Source organism: Dermacentor variabilis, chromosome 10 (genome assembly GCF_050947875.1).
Source record: "Dermacentor variabilis isolate Ectoservices chromosome 10, ASM5094787v1, whole genome shotgun sequence".
NCBI lineage: Eukaryota > Metazoa > Arthropoda > Arachnida > Ixodida > Ixodidae > Dermacentor > Dermacentor variabilis.
Genome location: NC_134577.1, coordinates 80,066,298 through 80,089,798, shown reverse-complemented (window position 1 = coordinate 80,089,798; position 23,501 = coordinate 80,066,298). Strand labels below are relative to the sequence as shown.

Here is a 23,501-nt window from a genome sequence, read left to right as displayed (position 1 = left end):
TATGCATTCCTCTCTCAAGTATGGTGTTGGTTGGCCATTGTTCCCTCATTTTTTCACCCTCTCATATATTTATATTCATTCACTGTAGGTAAGTGGTAATCCTGTATTCAGATACCATGATCTGCATTGGCATTAACCACTTGGTATATCATATGATACACAGAACAAGCCCTTCAAATTTTATAAAATCAAAACAAATGAAAATCTTGTATTCATCTGGAATGTGTCACGCTTAGGAATGATAGCCCTAGGTACCTCAGCTCCGAAAATAATTTTGAAACTACTTGTTTTTGAAGAATGTATAGTGGCAGCTCATTGCACTGCATGCAAAACTTCAAAAATAAACAGCTTATTTTGACAATTCGTACACATTAAGTTGGCATGCAGGAAAATACCACAGTCTGTAAGCTGTTCATCGGCCTACTGCAATGATTTGATTTGAAAGAGGAAGATGTTCGGTTCTATGACCGAGGCGTCAGTTGCTGTATCATATATGATACAGCATGCAGTTATGGGGTTGTTTTGTGGCGAGGGTGTGCTTCCTCACAAGCGAACAAATTTGCTAGTGAAGTTTTTTCTTTTTTTTCAGGCTATACTGCTTCTTAAAACCATTGTGAACATACGAGAAAATAAAAATGCTGCCAGTGTTGTGGTAAACACAGCCTGTTGCATTTCCTTGCTCTACAACCTAATGCTAATGACAATAGCAGTGACAATGAGGTCGCCGAGAAAGAAGATGAACATAGTCTTCTGTAAGACTATACATACAGAGCAAAAATTCACATAAAGGAAAGCGCTCTAAAGGTTCTGCCCTAGATATTGGGGCTGCCAATTAAAGACACCGTCGCCAAATTTGAATAAACATTTACTCGATCGAACTGCGAGAAATGCACTTCGTATTTTACTGCAAACTTTACAAATTATTTTTAATGGCTCAAATATTTTTCTGTTTTCTGCAATTCGGACGCCATTCTTTTTGAATCGGAAAATGTACTTGTAACTGCACGTTGTTGTCACACAGTCAAACCTATTTATAATGAAGCACTTGGGCCCTCCAAAAATCCTTCTTTATACAGGTTACTCGTAAAAATGGTGGACCGTACTGCTCACAATAGTGCCAACAAAGCACATCCAGTAAATAAAAATACTTATCGTGAATTCAAGAGATGCTTGGTGAAGTGAGTCACTAATGTTTTAAATTTCAATCTATTGCACACTTCAGCTGACGGTATATGTGACCGCAGCCGATCAAGAAGAGAAGCGATGGCAAGCACTAGATGAAGCCTACTTATTTCACCAACTCCCAATCGGATAGGTCCAAACACGACTTTGCAGGAGCATGTTTCGTTGACATGCTTGTGCTTGTTCTTCACAGAGCTTGCCGGTGTTTGTTTCCATTGGCAGTTGTTACAGCTTGGTTATAGCTGTGCCACCGAGTGGGAGCACCAAGATTTTTGTAACTATAGTGTTGCTTTTTTTTTTTTTTTTTTTTGTGCCGGCTAAAACTGTGGGGCTGCCACAGATATTGTGCAAAGCAGTCATCATGCCAGTCCCTACCAGCGATCGCTGTAAAGCAGCAAACCAGCCGTTAGGGGCACCTAAAATCCTTCACTGTACAGGCGAGTTCATTGTAGTTACCTTCATTGGAGAGATATTCACATTACATATGAAAGATAGGAATTTGGCTGGAACGTACGAAATTCTTCGTTAGACAAGTAATTCTGTTCTAGTGGTGTTCATTGTAGGGGCATGACATTGTATGTCATGCATCATGTAATTCAATGTACCATTAGGTCACATTACTATGCTGCAAAACGCGATGCAATTATTACATGGAGGTCATGCTTCTGGGGGCCAGTGGCCACACTTCAGCACTTGCTCTCGTGCCCAAAACATTTTTGCTTCATTGAATAAATGACAATGTTCAAAAGGGAGGTAGTGGAAAAAATACTAGGTGAGGGAGGCAAGGTTCTGTTAGGGCGAGGTGCTTCAGTGAACCACGCTAAAGCAGTAGCACCTGGACAAGCATATAGCCTTACTGGCTTTCCACATCACGAAGCTTTGTTTTCTTTTATTGCTTTACCAGATTCAGAAATCGTTCCTTCAAGTTTGAAGAATGTGCTAGCTTGGATGGGAGTTCGAGCTCAGCACCCCCGATTACAGAAAGGCGATCCTCTGCAGCTACTACACACCATTAAGCATGACATGCTGCTAACTATATCTTCAACATACGTACCTTAGTTGCAGTGTGCCGCAGAGCAAAAGGAAGCACAGTTCAACACAGACACATGTAAATATGTATACATATAGATTTATATTATATATATAGAAGTCTCTTCAAACAACAGCAACAGACTCTGCATCACCTGCTATGTCACAAAGCAAAGGAAACAACAAAGGAAAAAGAAACAAACAGTCGCCAACAATCGACTGAGGGTTATCACAATGGTTTTTCACAACAGCACAACTTCACCAATCGCAGTCATTCGATACAACAAACTCATCGAGGGTGAGACAGAAGAAAAGAACACCAGCGTCTCCATGCCCGCTACTCTGGCACATTCACCTCACCTCCTGGCCAGGCAGGCCAGTGCAATGTTACAACTCAGCCACACGAACGAAAAAATATATATTTTTTTTCACTCGCAGTCAAGGTTTTGTCATTTCAGTGGCTGCCACGGACGCTGTGGCAATGGGAGGAACCTGGCCGTCAGCAACCCATGCGTGAGCACTTAACCAAGGCATTCGCATCCCGAAAACATGACAAAAATTGATGTCTCGCAACCCAAGTGGCACACATCTGGTGGGGTATTCTGGAAGTGTCCACCTAGTGGACATGTCGGCTTCATCTGTGGCTCAAGTTCTGATTGGCTGGGCTGAGGTATACATCAGACAGAGATAGGCACTTCAGCAGCAGGCAAAATGGACACGTTCACTAGGCGGACACTTACAGAATACAGCCCTTGTGGTTGTTGGCCACATGCAACTGTGTGGTGTCAATGAGCTCTGCAGTGCGTGCTAACTAAACTGCGATATCGTTGTGTTAATCACACAGCAACAACTTGAAACATACCAGGAGGGATCGGTGACCTTTTTTTTTGGGTTTTTGAGCACATACAAGAGGTGTTTGGGCTAACCAGTGATCTCTTCTGTGTGCTCTCTGCGCATACTCAAGTAGCGGAGAATTTCAACACTCTTTGCTCACTACTCCGACTTCACCAGCTTTCTTCCTGTTTCTGCAATGGCATGACTGCACAAATATTGCACTGTCACTGAAACACTGGGGCAAGATTTTCAGCTTGCGAGTAGCACTACTACCAGGCTGCAGGTAGCCGGCATGTAGGACACATACATCCTCCAACTCCAACTTTGCTTAGCTCTTCATAGAACAGAAATCTGGTTTAACTGAGGAGCATATTGCAGAACTCTTCAGAATGTCCCGGACATTGAAATAGTAAACCGTCAACTTCAACAGAGTTTTCAGTTTATCAAAACCTGACGCCCTATGTGACACTACTTTTTAGTCACCACAAACATGACTGCTGCCAATTTCGGTACAGTCGTTTTTCAATTGGGTAGACTTCGGCAAGAAATTCAAGATTCGTCCAAATTGTACAATGCTTCAATTAAAGGAGGTGTGAAAAAACTTGGGCACCTTCCAGAACTTCAATAATATGTTATGTAGAAATAAAATGTCATCTTAATATCAACATCCATGCATGCACCACCTTTCCTCCTGTTGCAGTGGATTTCAGTTTCCTCTTACAATACTATTATGTAGGGCTGTGTTGCTGAGTATTACGCTAGGTTCGGGATTTCTTCATAAACCATTACCATGCTGCAAAAAAAAAAAAAAACAATGACGAAAGGGGGTTAATGTTCAGATTTGTCCTACGTAGTGTCCCTAGCCAAAGAAATTGCTTGAGGGAAATTTCCTCTCATTTTTAAGGAAATTCTCATTTTAGCTACACACGAAGAAACATGTCAAAGCGCCCTTTGTAAACCTTAAAACAATTAAAAATGACAGATCGGAATATTTAGCTATGACAAAACTACAAGCGGTTCCCGTGAAACTGGGAGCGAGTTCAGATCTTGACAGTGACCTGACACCATAGTTCAGACCTCTGCTGCATACAGTGCTGTTGATTACAATTTCCTGTTAATTAAATCACCACTTACGGTGCACAATGACAAATTTTCACCAGCGAGGCGCAGACGCTACATGCCTTGGTAAAGCTTCTGTACTTGCCGTCGCACGGTAATGGGTCATCAGCATAACTTCGAACAAATTGCAAAGTTTCTAACTACCGCCAGACAGTCCACAGCCCGTGCAGAAAGTTTCTAAGCTTACACAGTTACTGTGAGTCTCCAAATTGCACAACACTTTTCAAGGTATATCAAGCCTGTTCAGTGGAAGAGAATGCTTAACTGCCACTCAACAGTCCTATTTGAACTTTGAAACAAACCAAACCATAGTCTAACTGAGCTTTGTAACCATCCAAACGATTAGAAAGAAGCACGGACCAACAGCTGTTGGCTGATAAATGGCCAATGATCCAGCTAAACTGGCCACTTATTTTCAATGCAGCAAATTGGGCTAATTGGTTGAGATTCAGTTTTAAAGACGGGTGACAGTGCTAAAAACAAGATGTGGAAAGCCTAGAGGGTCGGACACAAGAGTTTGTTTGTGTGTCTCTTCTTTCTCATCCCATCTTTCCAGCACTACCACGTGCATTTAAAAATTAATTGTATTTTCACTTGGGTTGCAACAATTAGATGACAAGTAAATTAATTAAATCGGGCTTCAAATGCCCGTGCCCCTTACATACGCTGCTCACGCTAGGGGCACATCGGGATGTCGAGCACACTCAAGCCAGCAATGGTTGCCACACACTCGCTAAGACTAAAAACTGAAGTACTCCTCGGCAAGTGGCAGCTGAAAGGGTTACGTCTATTGCAAATAAGTCAAACAAGAATCTGTCTGTCGAGTGGAGCTCACTTAACCAGTAACAACAATCAGCAGCTGAAAATTCGGAGGCAACACCATAACGCCATGAAAGAATCATGACTGCATTGCTAAAAGCAGTGAGTGAATAAATACACTTGATTGTGAGCCCCAAATGTCACGGGGCAAATAGCATGACAGCAAAGACAAGACCAGTCCAAATGGTGCCGTCAATCCAGAGCAAAATTCAGGCGTTTCAAGCCCCTTTATAATGCTTAACACAACAAAAGGACCGTCAAACAAGACCTGCTGTGAATGGTGACTGGCAAGCGCGCAAGCTGAACACTTTTTCGTGAACCAGGTTTTCAGCATAATTACAACACGAGGTAAGCTCAAAGAACACAATTCAAGCACAACAGGCTACGTGCACAAACTGCCAATCTTCACTTGCCACACTGCAAACAGAGAAATCCACAAAGCAACTCCATGTTATCACAACTCTGTCTGGCAATCTGCACCACGACTGGCACTCAGACACTCATCTGCAATGTGCATTATCAGGTGAGACCGTACCATTCTGCTGGCTCGGTGAAGCACCCTAATGTACAGTGCGCCAGCAAAACACAACACCACGAACAATGGCCACAACTGATACCACTAACACCGTGTTTTCAAGAGCGATATAACCAGCAGGTAGCCACGTAAGGCTGTGTAAGGAAAGAAAAGGGCCGCAGCGATCCATACACAAGCAGCAGACACACAATTGCACAGCATGACCACTGGACTAACAAATTACTTGTGATATTCGTGTGAATTTGCAAAGTAACCACTACCAGCACGTGCTGCCGAGGCTTGTGCCACACAGTAGACATTTCTGGAAAAGGCAATGCCAGCTGTGGTGCCCACAGAGACTATGAGAACTAGCTCCCTGCACCTTTTTTTTTTTTTGTCCTGATGGGAGTTAGGCAGCAGCGCTAAGATCCCTCCCAACAAAAGCTGCTTTCTGAACCGACATACCTGCAGACGCCAAGTGGCACAGCAGTGACAATGAAGCCTGCAGCACAAGTGATAAGGTGACGTCGTATTGTGATGGGCGTCGCCGCTGAAAATGGCGTGCACCCCCGGTGCTCTCCAGGCCACGTCAAACCAACGCCAGGCCTCTTCATGTAGGTCAGGCTTACAGTACACGCAATACTTCGTACATACACTGGCGGGCTAGCCTGGACTTAAGAAAGCTTGGCTCAACTTGTGGAATAAAATTAAGTTTTAACCGTGTGCTGCTTGCACCACGTGGGTCATAAACTCGCTCACAACCTGCTGCGTGCAATGCCAATGTCCAGCCGAATGCAGCCGAAAAGTGCTTATTGGTGTTTCTCAATCCCAGTACTAAACTGCGCGAACGGGAAGCTCTGCACGTGTCCTCACGTTGAAATGGAGTTTGAGCACAGGCAACGTGGTTTCTCTCATGAAAGGGAACGGCGATAGCAAGCATGCAAAACACAATTTTGCTTCAACATTGCAACACCTGCACTGGCACTTTGGCAGCCATTTGTGCATGCACAGTTGTGCTTAACTATAAGTAAGCAGGCGTGCTCAATCGAGTTTCAGCCACACTGTGTTGACACAGGAAGGTGCAGCTGGCTCTGTGACACAACTGCCTGCTGTGTAGAGCAGACAAGTGCAGTGCTTGTCCCGGACTACAGCAGTGGCAAAACAAGCACATTGGGGCTAAAGCCTGCTTTCTTAGTGGTGTAGCTTAGTGGTGGGCATTGGCCTCAAGCAGCAACCATGAGAACAGTGTCTGCCTTGCAGACATTATTGGCATGGTCCAGGAAAGAGGTCCAGGAAAAGGAAAGACCAGGAGAAAGGTCCAGGAAAAAGAAAGACCAGGAAAAAGGTCCAGGAAAAAGAAAGACGCAATGGCAGTTTTTTTTCTTTTTTGGCAACAAAAAGATTGAGACTTCTTGAAGGGCTTTCTCTTTGCAAGAGGAAAACCACAAAACAGTTTGCACAACAGTCAAACAGCTCAATGTGTGGTGGCTGCAAGGGCAGCAAATGACGGAGCACTGTCCCTCTAGATTTACATAACGAATTTCAGCGGTGGTTAAAGGCACGCGCCACCTTCCAAAGAGACCACTAGACAGGCGACGTTTACATTCTTACTGCTCTTTCGCAAGAGCGAACAGCTACAGGCTGCAATGCAAATACAGGGGCGAACAAAAAGATGTGTTGCGGCTTTTCTGCGAAAGTTGTTACATGTTTAAAAAGCTATCGGTCAATACTTTCTTCAATAATATCCTACGTGATGGGCACTTTTTGTCCACTACTCTATGTACATTCTTTTGTTGTGAGAGCCAGCAACAGCGTTACACAATTTTAAAGCCTTCAAGTATTTCAAAACCCTTTTCATAGCTTGTAGCGACAATGGACATGATGATGTGGTAAGTCCCCACATTTTATGTGAAGACACTAGTCAGTTGTTTTGTATGAACAGATGCACTGATTAGTTCACAATTAAATTTGTTCTACATAATTTTTCTCACAAATCAATGTCACGTATTGTGTGCCAAACGGGCAGGGAGCGTTTGCTCCTAAGGGGCAAATCCACAAAACGCAGCCATGTGTACTTTGATGTATTCGTGTATGCATCCCATTCACCATTCCAACACAAACCTGGCGTCCAGCTTCCAACAAACGTTCAGTAACAAATCCTTATACTACAGCTCACCAACTGCACTAGGTCAACAAACAGCCAATCACATTGGCTATCAGAACCGGTGTCCCAGGTGCCAAACGGCCACAAATTCCAACTTAACACTGTGCAATCACTGAAACCTAACCTGTCATTAGGCACATCAGTTACCAGTGCCAACAGTGAAAATCACAATTTCAAAAGTACGAGGGCCGCGTGATTGTCTCCAGAGATGGTAGAGGGGACACGCCAGGATGGCTATGCATAACCTTGCACTAGTAATGAAAAACGCTATTCGCCTAACAACAAGATGCCCAGCAAGCTGTCTGCATTACATGCTCACGGACTGCAGTTAAATTTGTGCATTGCTCCAGTAAATTAAACCACCAATATGAAACCACATTATGAAACCTCATTATCAGCCTCCAGGCTACACTACGTATTATAAAAACTTGGGGCGTTAGAAACACGCAGGACATAGAAAAAGAAATGCACGCCACAGTGCATGTTGCGTGTTTCTTTTTCTACGTCCTGTGTGTTTCTAGCACTCTTAGTTTTTATAATAATGCCTTACCAACTAGCCCACCTACCCATCCTTTTGCACTACGTATGGCACAGGATTTCATCCGATTGAGTAATTACGTATCCCACATTGGTTCAGACACAAGCACGGGCACAATTTAAAACACACTTCACAATCGTTACAACTGTGCCTCTGATGCAGCCGCTGTTTTCAACGATGAAGCAACCGAGACATAGGTTCACTGAGCTCAAAGCTAGAATTAGCCAAAAGTGGGCAATACATGGCCCACCTTAACAGCAGAGTTCCATTCGAACAGAATATAGGCATCACATTGAGATGAGACACCTACAACAACTAACAGACACTGGCTACCATAGAGACACATCTTGCTTTCTTTCCCCACCCCTCGAACAAACCTGGTTAACAAAACTGTTCTCTTAGCAATCCCGTTAACAGAATTTTTGAGTTACCGTAAAGCACATTATGGTAACTGTTTTCACAATGGTTGTCTCTGAACAGTGATGCCACAGAGAAGGGCCAGAATGTGCCATGCTGTGCACCAAGCTACTCAAAACAAAAAGTTGGCACATTTTCAATACAACGCTCACTTAAAAACATCCACACAAGTGTGGATGTTGCAGTTTATGATTAACTAAAACATAGTTAGCCATTTTATTCTATCCCAGATCATTTTAGTCTTGAAGCACATGCCAGCAAGCTTGGAAGTCTGCATAAAAACCTTTTTTTTTCTACACTGCGCAAAAGCACGGACTACACTTCCGAAAAGAGCTTGCCAAGCTTAGTACGAGTGACGTTTCTAAAGACGTTTGTTCAGACACTCTTTCATAAAGAACTGCAAATTTCTAATGCCGCTTCCGCTCTTCCTGCTACAGTTTTCCTGGATGTTCTGAAGATGATTTTGCAGAACCTAACAGAAGTCGTTCAGCCACAGACTATGTCTGCCTTGTTAAATGCACTAGCTAGGAACCCACAAAAGCCACTAGAACACAACGAAGTATCAGCTCAAGATATTCAGCGATTTTGTGGGCACACCTAGCGCCCCCTTGACAGTTCCTTGCAAACATTAGATCGCAGGAAATCAGGCTAGTTCGTGGCTACTGATCTTGTAATGCACCAAGTACAACTGACGACTTAGAAGGACACAATACAGTTTACGCCTTATGTGTCCTTCCGTGGCTATCAGTTGTATTCAGTGCATTGCAAGATGAACATTAGATGTTGCACGCCAGAGCTGTGCAGACACATACAATAGCAAATTGGTTTCCAGTTTGATACACCAGCCACGATGATTACTATAAACACTGAAGTGTTAAACCTAACTCAGTCAGAACGTTACATATGCTTCGCACTTGCAGGTAACGCTGTGGAAGCTACACCAGTAGTATCACGGAAATCTGTGACAAGTAGTAGCTGCAGAAATCATGCGGCTTCGTACCAAAATTACCAGTGGCAAATCTGCTGCTAGTGTACGCAAGTGGCGCATTACAGCACTTCATTCAGCATGGTAATAATTGGCAGCACAGTCAAACCTCGTTATAATGTGGCCGCATCCAACACAATATCTTCGTTATATCCGATATTCGTTACATGCCGATATCGGCGCAAAAAACTTTAAATTCACTTTGTAACATGCAGGTCCGTTATATCTAGGTTCAACTGTACATAGATTTGCCTAAACCTTCATCATTATGGCTTCTGACAAACTTCTGGGATCTTGTTTCAACCTAATATTGACATTTAAAATTTGATATATGGCAGTAATTAGCCTCATTTTACCCACTAACTCCTACCATGGTACTGTTTTTAATACATTATGAGTAAAAACTTTTTAAAATGTCAGAAATATTCGCCCATGGTGACTGTCACTGCCCAAAAGCCATCCAGACCTACTGACACATTCAGAAGTGTCGAGGCCTATTTATGCAACCAAATTTACGTCCCAGAATGAAGTACCGTATAGGCTCGTGTGAGGGCCTCACTTTTCTTCCACAATTTTGATGAGGTGCAGTCCTTGCACGAGACCAAACCTTTCAGTCAAAATGGTGCCGGCTGGTGGTGACTACTGCACACTCCGGATCCCTGGATGTACCACCGCATCAGAGGTCAGCGTGCAGCTCTCGACATCTAGAAGCGGCACGTGGAAGTACACAGGACGTGAAAATTCGCCGATGTGCGCATGTGCAATCGGGGCACCGAATGCGACTGCTTCTCGAATGGAATTTCTCAAAATTTTGGGCTGCTAAGTTGAGGGTGCGGCCTTCACAGAGGTGAGGCCCTTAGATGAGTTTATACGGTAGTTGTCGAGGTAAATTACTCTGCTGCTCTAAAGAAATGTTGAGCGACTAGCGCCCAAAATAGCTAAACAACGAAGAACAAGAAAAAAACGGCTGCAGGTTGCTCTCTCAGCGGAGCTGTGCTAAATCACAGAAAAAGCCACCTAGTACCCGTCATCCCCACGGAGGTGCCAAATTATTCTCAAGCAATTATCATGCAAAACTTCATCATAGGAATCATTTCTCATGCTTCTTAGTGAAGTGGCTTTTGATCAGTGACATACTCTACTAAATTCCCTATTTCACGTTAGAACTACAACGTAGAGAGCTGACGTTACTTCAAATCACATGTCGTTTGTGTACTTTCAGCTTCCGGTATGTTATGCATTTATTCTGGTTGAGAACAAAGGTAGCGTGAGAAGTTTCTAGCCTCCTGCACGTCCCGCATCATCATTGTGTCAGTATCAGCATGTAACGAATATGTGCTTACCGTTTTCATGCTGGATGTGACTACGTCATGACGAAGTTCTCACTGTAGCAAACATTTTACAGCCTACCACAACATACAAGGCCATTCACCTTGCAACTCAAAGGAGGTGCAGTGAGAAAGCCTGGTGGCATAGAAGCAATCTTTCACAAAAGACATATGTTCAGTTTTTTCCTAACAAACCCATAAATTTAAATCTGGCAAAGAAAATCGCCTGAGAAACCAGGTTCGGGATACTTTGACCCCACACACAAGTACTTCCGAATGCAATTGTAAGGTTGATATGGCACGCAGTACCAGATACAACTTGTTCATTGTTGATGTCCCTGCACTGTGTGACTTTTATAAACTTCATACTAGACTTAATGCGCAAAAAGTTAAGACACAAAGCAGACCAGACAGGATGAGTGCTTGTCCTGTCTGGTCTTTTTTCTTGTGTCCTGGTTTTTTTTGCACTTTAAGTATGAATTCTTACAAACTTGGCCAAACTTCAGTTCTTTATAAACTTCTTGTGTCCTCTGATGACATATCATTCTGTCTCTCCTCGCCCCGCCCTTTCTTTTCTTTCATGTAACGCCTTCTGCGTCTTTAAGGTATTGAAATAAATAAATAAAACTCTCAGTATAAAAAGAAATTTGAAATCCTGACTTAAGACCCACACGAGTGCCCCTGCATACAATGATATTCAGATCTCCATAAAAACGACCTAGCATGACGACCTATCTGTTCTAAGCATGACACCACTCCACGGCAATGCACGTTGTTGCATAATTACCATGAAGCTGCACTGCAAATTAAAATCCTCGCACAACCTGGCCTCCCAGTTGACCTTATAAAACTTTGACCGACTAAAACTTTGAATTTCTAGAGCATGCTTTGAGCTCGCAAGTACAGTGATGTTTATTCTTGGTCAATGGCACCGTATAAAAACGCAAGACTCAATGGAATACAAGGGAACGTAAGCACTACTCTCAACTCAAGCTTTAATCAAAAAAGGACAAGGTTAAAGCAACATGTGGTTATGCAAGGCGGTTTTAGCTATTCAAAAGAAAATTATTTTCTTTACAAAATGACGAATCACTGATGAAGTTATCTTTTATCTTTGTGTGGCTGTTTGCCAGTGTTCTATCAGGCTCAAGTTTTAACCAAGCATCGTGACTAGACGGCACGAGAGATCACCAAGGCTTCGCACAGTCACGAAGTAAAAAAAGAAGGAAATGCGTCAGTTATCCATCACTTGCATTGTGTGAAAAAGAATTTTTCACGCAATCCCAACACAACATCCTTTTGGATGACCACGTGTTGTTACGTATACTGTTTGGTTCTGATTAAAGCTCGAGTTGAAAGTGACACTTATATTCACTGCATCTTCCTTTCCATGTCATGGTTTTCCGTGGTGCCATTGCACAAGAATGGACCCACACCAACTCGCCCAACATACTGTACGGCTGCCGACGTTCCTACTCATGTCACGTCAGTCCAAATTCACTTTTCCCACGTGTCTGTCCCGTCTTGTTCAACAATGTTTGCATGTGCATCACCGGCTAACGGGTGCGTGGCGTTCCTCCCTGCACGGGCTAAAAGATGCAAGCGAATGCTAGATATGGCAGCTCCGGAGGCTTCCGGCTAATTACGGGATTCAAAAAATGCTGTGGCCTTGTTCTTTCTTTTCTTTTTTCTTTCTCCCCTTCGAATTGCCACATTTCAACTTCCCGACCAAGCTTCTACTTCAGCCGCAAAGGCCATCTCGAAACAATGTCTTTGCTCACGCTCGCTTAAGCAAACTCTGAACAAGCTCCGAACACACAGTCAGGCACACGCCAATGCACATGCTGGTTTCTGGGGGTATGTGCACACCCCGAATGCACACTTTGTGAGGTTACACTAGCAAACTGCGATCACACCACTCTCCAACACTGAACCGCTTCACACAAAGTGCTCTGAAAGATGAACTAATGACTCACTGATGGGGAATGTAGTAATGGCGTGGGACCACTCAGCGGGAGAACACTGCAACACTGTTACTTATCGCACGGAGAAACAACAGAACAAGAACCGAAAACAACTGCGTGAGTTTCAGGACTTCACTTTTTGAAAGCGACGGTCATGGCGTAACTCTCTCATAAGCCAAGCAGTAAAAGACTGGCAGTCAAAAGGGAGCAACGGTCACACGACCCTGAAGTCAAGGGGCTGACGGCTGTCACTTTAATGATCACGGCGGTAGTGGGGCACAGAATTAATGGCACCTAGGCTTACCGATTTGATCATGTGATGCCCAACTCAGCCTACAGAACAACTGTCAGAGGGCCAAGTCAGTGACCAACAGATGCACTGACCCACATTGAAAGTATGCAAGGACTGAGAGACTCAAAGCTAGTAGGACTGGCCCAGAAGTTGATGCACTTTTGGTCTTTAGGGACACGGTAACACAAAACTGGCACTGACCACACTGGCCGCCATGAGTCATCTGGCAACCGGCAGCCCCCAGACTGGCATTCTCCAGGCTGCACAACATGCATGACCACGGCTACAGAAGCTATGAGACGCCAGACCGACACACACAGGAGAAACTGCAGTGACCGAGTGTCTGCCACCAGAAAGTCTAAAAGACAGTCAGTGGTCAAAAGACTGCAGCAGTCTCGGGTTGGATAAAACAGGTGCACCGCAGCGCCACGGTGCAGAAATTAATGAATTGACCTAGATGCAGAACGACACTCCCAGTGCGGGCGCCGCTGTCATTGAAAGATGTCTGGTAGCGTTGTGGTGGCTCCGGTTGCGGTCATGGCGGCCGCTGCCGCCACGCCCGCGGCTGCCGCAAGCTTCTCTTGGCTCTGCACAACGGCCACTATGTTCTGACAGATGACAGCAACAGCTGTGTTGGTGTCTGGGTTGTCCAGCATGCCTTGGAGCACGTCGATGCCTCCTTCCTCCCGCAGCATGCTGCAGTAGCGCTTGGCTGCGAAACGGATCACGGCGCTCGATCAACACGCAGCAGCAGACACAACTCTTGGTAGGCAAAAACAAAAAGAAGTTCTCGCTTGCAACCAGAACAAATGCTCGCGCGTACAATAACATTGACATTTCCTTAAAAGAAACAACCTTGCTCAATTATTGGCATAGAGAAAAGTTACAGAAAGAGTTTTCAGAGGCGTCATTTATATTTACTCAGCTTTGTACTTGTCCCTGTTAGGCAGCTCAGAAGAGAAGAATATTGACCTTCTTGTGCTCCCAGGATGTTTAACATGCTGATCTCATGTGATAGCTACGTTGCAAGTAATGCTTCTTTCGCCAATGAGAAAATACCTTGAAATCCAGGACATCACATTGAGATACCAGCACTTGGTTTAGGTGTAAAATTTAAAAAAACATCGCAGTTCGGCCTTCGTTTTCTGTCCTAGTTATGGACCTCTTACCCTGAAATTATTGAAAACAGAGTTTCAAAAGCGCATTTTATCGGCCTTGTGCCGAAGAAGGCGAACACCATGAACTGAAGACGATGCACACAGCCTGCAGCAACTGCATCGTGATCGCTTCACGCAAGACGACGCTGAAGTTACGGTTCAGAGTCCTGCCCAATGTAACTGTTCTAACCACCTGTTCCGAACAATAAACCTCGTTTTAACTGGTGGAGGTGCTGGGATTGACTGCCAAGCTTCCATCCTGGAACTCCGCACCCACACGCTACGGCCTGGTATGCCCGAAGACGCAACCACGCCCCAACCACGCACGCCCCTCCATCCGTCATCTGTTCCGGGTTGCCTCACCAGAGGGATTCGGTGGTCTTATGCAGCACCAACAACAGTGGTGTGGAGGACTGGCTATCGTCTTACAATAGGGCAAGTGTCCACGACCAATGGGATGATGCCACTAAACTGAACAATATCATCTTTTACCTTTCTAAAATGGCTAATCTATGGTTTAAAAACCACAAGGCAGATTTTTCAACCTGGTCTGCATTCAAGGCCACCCTCACAGAAGTGTTTGGGTGCCCCGCCATACAACAGTTGCGCGAGCAGGCACAGCAGCTGGGCGAGTCATTCACAAGTTTTGCTGAGGACGTTCTCGACCCCTCGAAGCGCGTCAATGCCTCCATGCTCGAATCTAAAATCGAGCACGTTATGAAAGCACTTTAAGGTGGAACCTTGGTACAAGTCTGGAGCTGGATGCGGAAGACGTAACCACAGATTACTGTACGTTTAGTCGGCTGTTAAGTGCACCACATGCATTGTTTAAAATTACAATCTATATGTTATACAGCCGTTCGCATTTCATTCTACACAGGATATGATCTAAAGAAGCTCATGCTACCAAGTGGAACGGCAGATCCATGGCAAGCCGTGGCGTCCCTCATGGCATGGTGGTGAACATGAGCGCTTTGTGTGCGTGGGTGTTTGCGAGTGAGTACCCGGAGTTCTGTGGTCTCCCAGTGAGATGCAAAATGACACTGAATAATTGTGCCGTAAATAGGTGCAATCACCACATGAATTATCACTACTGGCATATATCTTACCACTTCCCATCAATGCCAGTGTGCGATCGCCATTGCGCTCGCCTATCAAAGTTTCCAGCATGGTTACAGCATACAACTTCATAAGCAAGATCATGATCACAGATCAATAAAATGTTTTTAAAAATTTACTGCAATGTTTTCTGTGTTATCGCTGTAGGATCATACACATTTACCAGTAAGCCTTACGTAGCACTAAAAAAGACATTTATTGGCAGTCCTATTAATTTTCTTTTGTTAGGGATGAACTGCATTGTATTCTAATGAATCCAAGCACATTAAATATTCCAGGCTGGCTCAACTATGAGATCATAATCTGTGACATCATTTTGGTGTAGAGTCACTAGAGCTTTGGTGAGAAATTAAAATAATGAAAGTTAGGCCTTCATTTCATTTTTCTAGCAATGAGCATCTCCTTGCGAAATTAACTAAATCAGTTTTAAAAGAGTACTTCATCTGCATAAACGGTCACAGTCATTCTTTTTAGTGTCCTTTTAACATACCCTGGGCTGTTTTGCATGCGCAGGTACAAACAGTGCTCCGTCAAGTTGCTGCAGTGATTCACCGGATGGCGTTGCCTGCCACATCGCATCACGATGAACACAGGTTGCTCCCAAGGGGAATGAGAACGAGTAGACAACAGGTTTGACGAGAACTGAACACCAGGCAAATAAGTGGCGTGTGTCGACGAGACCGAGAGAGTTGGGCTTGCTGTCGACAAGATAGCTAACGGGCTATGAAGGTTTGAAAGGATGACAGTGCCTGATGATTTTATCCAGCGGCTACTCCAACACTTAAATTATGGGATTTAACGTGCCAAAACCACTTTCCGATTATGAGGCACACCGTAGTGGAGGACTCCGAAAATTTCGACCACCTGGGTTTCTTTAACGTGCACCTAAATCTAAGTACACGGATGTTTTCGCGTTTCGCCCCCATCGAAATGCGGCCGCCGTGGTCGGGATTCGATCCCGCGACCTCGTGCTCAGCAGCCCAACACCATAGCCACTGAGCAACCACGGCGGGTTACTCCAACACTCAAAGGCAAGCACATGAAGCCAGAGGTGGCGGAAGTATTACTGGCACCACCGCTGTCGTGTCATGACCACATCAACCACATGACCACATAAAGCTAACAGGCAATGAAGCCAAGGAAAGCATCGGGGAAATTACCTGAGGTTGAAAGTGGAATGCAGAAAATAATTAGGAAAAGGGAAATGAAAGTGGACAGAAAAATAACTTGTCGCCGGCAGGAGCCGGACCCACAACCTCCGCATTACGCGTGTAGTGCACTACCAATTGCACTACGGCGGCGGCTATCAATTTTTCCACTAACTTGGGTATTTATGTTTACTAGATCTAGCCCTACGAGTGTTAGCCAGTGCCACTCAGAGCCATGTTAGGTGGATGTGGAACATCCATACGCGTTATCTTTTCCATCCACTTTCATTTCCCTTTTCTTCATTATTTTCTACATTCAAATTTCAAGCACAGCTAATTGAATATCCCAGAAGCACAGGGAAGGCAGTATTCTCCTGTTCTAAGACATATAACAGAAAGTAAAAAGCTGAATGAAAACTAACACCACCTCCAAAAAGAGCAAGTAAGGCTCCATCTTATCTTCAAGAAGTGATGTTTCCACCCCTTTGAATGCCGGGTTCTTTCCCAACTACTTCTCAGCCCTTGCCAGGCTTGTTTCGCGTGTTGGTTCAGCGGAGTTTTCCTGCAACGTAGATAGAAGCTGGTGCTTCATTGTTGCGTTTTTCCCAATTCAGAATTTATCAACAGTTCATAAATCCCTTTGTATGTGAAAGTGCGAGAGAACCTGCCACACCGGCTAGCCATGGCTGCCCTACCGAGACAGAGCAACAGAGCGCCGAGACATCTGCTCTACCTGCAGTCAGAAAATTTAGCCCAAAAGTATTTTGTGTGTTCAGGTGACTTCTCCCCAGATGGCACGACAGGTACACAATGATCTTTTTTTTTTTTGCACAAATTGCTTCTGAAAAGGCTCACAGGGTGCGCTGAAAACACAAGACGAGTATAGATACTCGGAAGTGGTAGGGTTTATGTCAGGGTAGACGCCCGAATAGTTACTGAAGGAGTGACAGTGAAAGGGTCAAAGAGGTCAACACAAGAGGAGGCAAAAGCGTGCACGCACGGTTCTTGGAGCAGACGTGGTGCATGGCCCAGACCGCCCACAGCTGCACCTCGTACGCAGTGTAACAGCGCAGCAATGGGAAGAACGGGTTGAACGACCTGCAACCATGAGAGAGAGGGAGAGAGAGCCATCAATGTCAGATATTCACTTCACTGGTACTATCAGGCAACCCACCACAGGCGTGATGCGCAGCCCACTTGGAGCAGAATGCACACGAAAACATAGTTTTCTCAGTGCAGCAACCAAAAAAAGCTTGCAAACAGAAAAATATAGAAACAGCGTAAAAGAGGCGAAGACAGAGTCATGTGAAGAAGGTGACAGGACAAATGCTGGTCTTGCAGACAGCAACTGGTTTCACATCTCTTTTTATGCTGGCTTTCTATATTCACTAGGACTGGGCGTCAATAAAAACATATTGACCCAGTTAATCGGGATCATACAACCGATTAATTAATCAATTAGTCAGATTTTCAAATTTACACATACAGAAAATTAGAAAAAGAATAAAACTGGCTGTCTACGTATATATAAATGCCACAAGTTTACAGCTGTCTTTGGCCTGTCAGTGACCCTTGGTGCCAGTGGGCATGGCAATCATATTTAACAAGACCGGCTGCAATGGCGTGAGCCCTCTTAATAACGAGAGAGGCAAGATGAGGCCGAGTTCAGCTCAATGCAGTGCTCAATTGGTGCGAGCGTAGGACAGGATGCTAGAGCGCCAATTGTTCATGAAGGCATTGGTATGCATTCTTCAGGTCGAACAAGTTGGAAATATATTCATCATGTCAACATCATGTCAAAAGATCAGCTTATGAGAAGTGTGGTGAATCCATGGAAAAGCAAATAAAGGTCCCTGAACTGTTCAATGCATCCTAAAACTTAACAGAGTTTATCTTAAAAAAGCATAATGTACATTGAGTGCTACAAAAACTAAGCACAAACTAGCACAGTGAAATCCAGATAACTTGGAATCTCTTAATTTGAATCGACGTAAAATCCGAACTGCTCCATTGGTCCCGACAAAGCGCTATGTATTTGAACAGAGAAAGAAACTCCCGCGAATTCGAACGCCAGAAACTTCGCCACGGTTATTTTGAACTAGGTTTCTCACTCCCGTGGACCGCTTTTTGGACGAACCCGAGCTAAAGGCAAAGGTTAGATGCGGCATTATTGTCGCGTGCTGTAAAACTGATGAGGGAAGATGCACGGGAAGCCGAGACCAAACTGGAGCAAGCCGAGCCAAGCACACCCTCCTTTCCCATACGACTTAAAAAGGAGCAGAAAGGAGCCCTCAGCACACGCATGATCATGTTACCACACGCTCACCTGTGCCCTCCCTCCCTTCCTCCCTCCCTCTCCCCCCGTTTCTCTTAGGGCAAACTCGATCATGTCATCTCCCACATTGTGCACGTGGGAGGACAGCGCTCATCAAACCACCGTCCTTCTCGGCTCACCCTTGCACGTTTTCCCTCAGACCCACAGGAAACGGCATATGAGGCTCGATCTTATTGTACTTGGACTATACACAGGACCTAGGCTTCCACCGGCACCTGCGGAAGCGGACCGATGGAGGAAAGATGGAAGACTTTACCAGTGCGAGCACAGTGGCAGCTTTGCACGTTGTGCCGCACAATTGATCGGGTACTATTTAAAGGTGCTCTTCTTAGTTTGAACACTTCTTTATCGAACTAAATTTCTGGTCCCCCTTGGAGTTCAAATTAACAAGATTCTACTGCATCTATCCAAACTATCCAAACTCGTACGCAACACACACAGAGTGGGACCACAAGCTGATCCTGTAGACACTCACAGACTTGTGGCAAAAAGCAGAATCAAATGCAATTCTGACTCTCTTGCGCTAGCTCAGACAACCTTCGGGCAACCAAAACCTATCCTGACACAAGGGTAGAACCAAATTCACAGTGAGTCATCTCACGAGTGAGTTCGACAATCTACAGTCACACAAAAAGTACCGTGCAGCGACTGTAATAATATCTACACAGTTGAAACTAGAAAGAGCCCACAATGATTGAAGGAACACCAGTGAAAAGACTAGAATATCCAGACGAATTTGAACGCTGACCACACGAATATGCATGATCACTGCCTAGATTGATTGATTGACTGATTGATTGACTGACTGACTGACTGACTGACTGACTGACTGACTGACTGACTGACTGACTGACTGTTTGTTTGTTTGATTGATTGATTGATTGATTGATTGATTGATTGATTGATTGATTGATTGATTGATTGATTGATTGATTGATTGATTGATTGATCAAATGTTTGAGTTTAACATCCAAATAGAACCCTGGGGTTGAAAGAGATGCCATAGTGGAGGGCTCCAGATGAATTGTCATCACGTGGAGCCCTTTAAACTGCACCCACATCCAGGTACATGAATGTCCTTGCATTTCATCTCCATTGTAACACAACTGCATGGGGTCGGGAATCGAACCCACAACCCTGTGTTCTGCAGAGGGAATTTCATGCCCACTGAATGTCATAACCATGCGGCAGGTCTGTATATTGAGCAATATGTCTGTCATCACAGTAGAAATGTACCACAGCACTTGCCTTTTCCTGGAATCCTCTTAATTCAATCAGTGCCCTGTAAGCTTAACTGAGTCACAGTTAACAGTAAGCCGTTGGTCTACTGGTGCTGACTGTAAGTCACGATGGTTCTTTGATTTTCTCATGCGCTGAAGGTTCTAATACTTAACTGCCAAGTTTGACCTTGCTAGTGACTGCAGTTTCAGAGAAATTACTCGAGAGAGCTCTAGACCAAATGTCCACAGGAGCTGGAAGTATTGTGGTTCAGCAATCACGAGAACGATGACTAGTACATGGATTTGCCTAAAACTTCGTCCTTTTAGCTTCAGACAGCTTTGTGACATTGCAAATTGATCATTTTTGACAGAACATTGCATTATAATAGCAACAGTTTGTCGTTACTATGCATATGTGCAGAAGCTTATTGTCTTTATAAGCACTTAAAAATATATGATTAGGAGTTTAGAGGTATGCACCATAGTAAATAACACAAAAATTTCGACATACAGCATACACACACTGTGTACACTGTACGTACAGCATGTAGATGATGCGTGACCCAACTCGTCCAAGACTCCACTTTAGCATCGCCAGAACACCTGAAGCCACAAGAATGAAGATTAGACAAATCCATGTACAGCGGACTTCCGTTAATTCGACTCCGGTTAATTCAATTCCAACCAAAGGTCCCAGCCGGCGTCCATGCACCTTTATGAACCCAAGTGTTTCTTATTTCGGTCCTAAAATCGGCACCTGTCGGACAGATCATTCGAACTTAGCAAGTTCCCATGCATGTGCCTGACCCATATCGTGACACCAGTAAGAACTCCTTTAGTGGCAACGTCTGTCTCAGCGGAGCTTAGGGGCAGTGACTGAGTATAACTCAGGTTATCGCCCGTCAAAGATGCCTATTTTCAGCCCACACTAGGAAGGCTTTCAAGCAATAATCGTACTTACCCGATTCTAAAATGCGCCTTTCGTTTTCCAAGGAAATCGAGCCTGACATTGCCAACACGACAACATTGCAACCAGATACAAAATCAAAACTGCTTGCCCGGCATTCGCATGCTTTACCACATAACATGGCTGTATCGCAGCGAAGAAGCAGAGGTTAAAACTGCGAAGCGAAGCTGACTGTAGAGGGTCTAGGAAGCCTTGTAAAGCTCTGTTGAGAAGATTTTAATTCCCTGGCCTTCCACTATTCGAAGTAGAACATAAACTGATCGAAACCAGGTGGAGTTCAATCAAACACTGACTTTGGGCAGGGCCCTTTGGCTGCTCACCTGTAAGCAACCATTTCAGTGTCCGGACTCTTCCAGCTTTGCACCACTTCGCCCTGCAAAGAAAAGCATCTAGTTGAATCTTGCTCAAAAGCCATACGCCGACAGAATGAACGACTCAACACTGCATATAAGGATTCATTGCAGCTTTTACACAGAAAAAGGGATTTCAGGGATTTTCAAGGCCCTGACAAAGGATCTTAAGGATTAAAGCACTGTGATGATCGACAGTTTGAAAAGAAAACAGTAGTGTCATACAAATATTCAAATTTTCGAATAGTAGCTTCGAATATTGCGCTACTCAATATTAGCTTCTAAAAATTTAATATTCAACTCTTCAAGGCGTAACAATGGTTTCCTATATTCTGCTTTGCCACAATACCGTCGTGCTATGCGATGAAGCATATCTTCCCTGCCCTGAAGCATACAAAGAGCAGAAAGGGGCAGCTTAACGAGGCCTGGCATGTGCTCCTTACGCACATGTGCCTGCACCGTCTACAGTCGCAGTACTAACACCAAGGCGTCCAAAAAGTGCAACCGAGATGAATAATCAGAATAAAAACATTGTTAGGGCACTATCTCCTGTTTACACTAATAGTAATAATAATTTTATTTCCACCTACTTGATGGAGGAGGCTGCAAGTAAAAGCTGCTCCAGTAGAGGCAGCTTTTACTTCCTCTAGTCATTCCAATAGTCTTCATTTTTTAATTTGTGGCTTACCTTACTTTAGTGTGCTTCTTACATTCACAAAGGCAGTTGCATCATGCTTTGCTATTCATTAAGCTTGTTTTACCTGACATTTAGTTAACGAGTTCTTTCTATTGCACCAAATTTTTGGCCTTGTGCTTTGACAGAACAAATCATTAATTCCAATATGCAGTAGTTCCTATGCATGCGAGTTTGCAGCCACTTTTCTGCACAACAGGTATTCAATATTAGACTTGAAAATGTTCATCCTAAATCACTATTCGCTTCAAACTTAAAAATCCACTACAGTCCCCACACATTAAAATGGATCCTCGTACAGCATCCTTTCAGATAAAACAACCATTCTTCTAACTTAGTTTGGTCTTCCTATATTATCAATGCCATAAATCCCACTATTAATGGACTCAGCTATGACTTACCATCGGGTAGAATGTAAAAACTCTTAGGATAAGTTTGTCTAGTTAGTGTAAATGCAACATACTTTGTTGCAGCGACATGTGCGTGAGCCAGTGCACTGCATACAACTATTCTGGTCGCTCACGAAATGTGCAAAAATGAATTTTTTTCTTCACCCTTTCAGCGTTGGGTTTTTTCGGAAGTGACACACCCCCAGCGTCAGGTTTTCTTTTCAGATATTACAACAGAAACAAAACAATTTATTTTGGGTGGTGCAGAAATGAAAACATTACGCAAAAAATGGCAAACGCTCTCTTGGTGATGTCGTCGCATACCTATCTGACAAAAGGAATGCCAAAAAGAATGTGGCAGGACAGAAATGCAGAGACGTTACGGGCACGTGCGTCAGCGACACTGATGAGGTCAAGAGACAAACAAACTAGCGGCAAGATCCCCACATGACGTGCCTCACAACGCCTAACAGAGACTATTCGGATCAATGACGCATGCAGCTCGTAGTCGCCCTCAACTGCCGGCTCAGTGCTGAGCAAGTGCCGAGGGTGCCACCAGGCCTAACTGGCTTAGCTTCGAAACTGTAGCATACGGCGCTTCAAAAACAACTGCTGATTGTTCACAAAATGTATCTTTTTGGCAACGCTTCACTTCTTATCACATCGATTTGCACAAATAAAGAAGATAGGGTGCTATTCGTGACATCTGGATGCGCATGATGCAGTCGAGTCGTCTGGTGTTCAGTGCAGCAGCCGCCAGACGTGGGCTCTGAGTCGAACTCTCCTCGTACCACAGCTATGGTTCATGCTACTGGTTTGACAGTTCTTTTTTTACTGATCACGGTTTTGTGCGAAAAACAGGAGCCAATGTTTTTATGTCAGCGGCGGCAATGATGTGCTTGGGAAAGGGTGGTCGGCACACCAGGGTGCCAACTGG

General features: G+C 44.3%; 1 protein-coding gene across 1 annotated transcript in view; it reads right to left on the bottom strand.

Moving 5' to 3' along the window:
• Positions 1 to 2,849: 2,849 nt before the first annotated feature.
• Positions 2,850 to 23,501, bottom strand: part of LOC142560711 (protein zyg-11 homolog B-like) — a 69,081-nt gene continuing 48,429 nt past the window's right edge. Inside the window, exons 16-18 of the mRNA XM_075673001.1 lie at positions 21,452 to 21,504; positions 17,610 to 17,707; positions 2,850 to 13,897 (exon numbers count right to left, since the gene is read on the bottom strand). Coding sequence (XP_075529116.1) covers positions 13,677 to 13,897; positions 17,610 to 17,707; positions 21,452 to 21,504 — 372 coding nt within the window. The 3' untranslated portion in view covers positions 2,850 to 13,676. The remainder of the gene's footprint in view (positions 13,898 to 17,609; positions 17,708 to 21,451; positions 21,505 to 23,501) is intronic.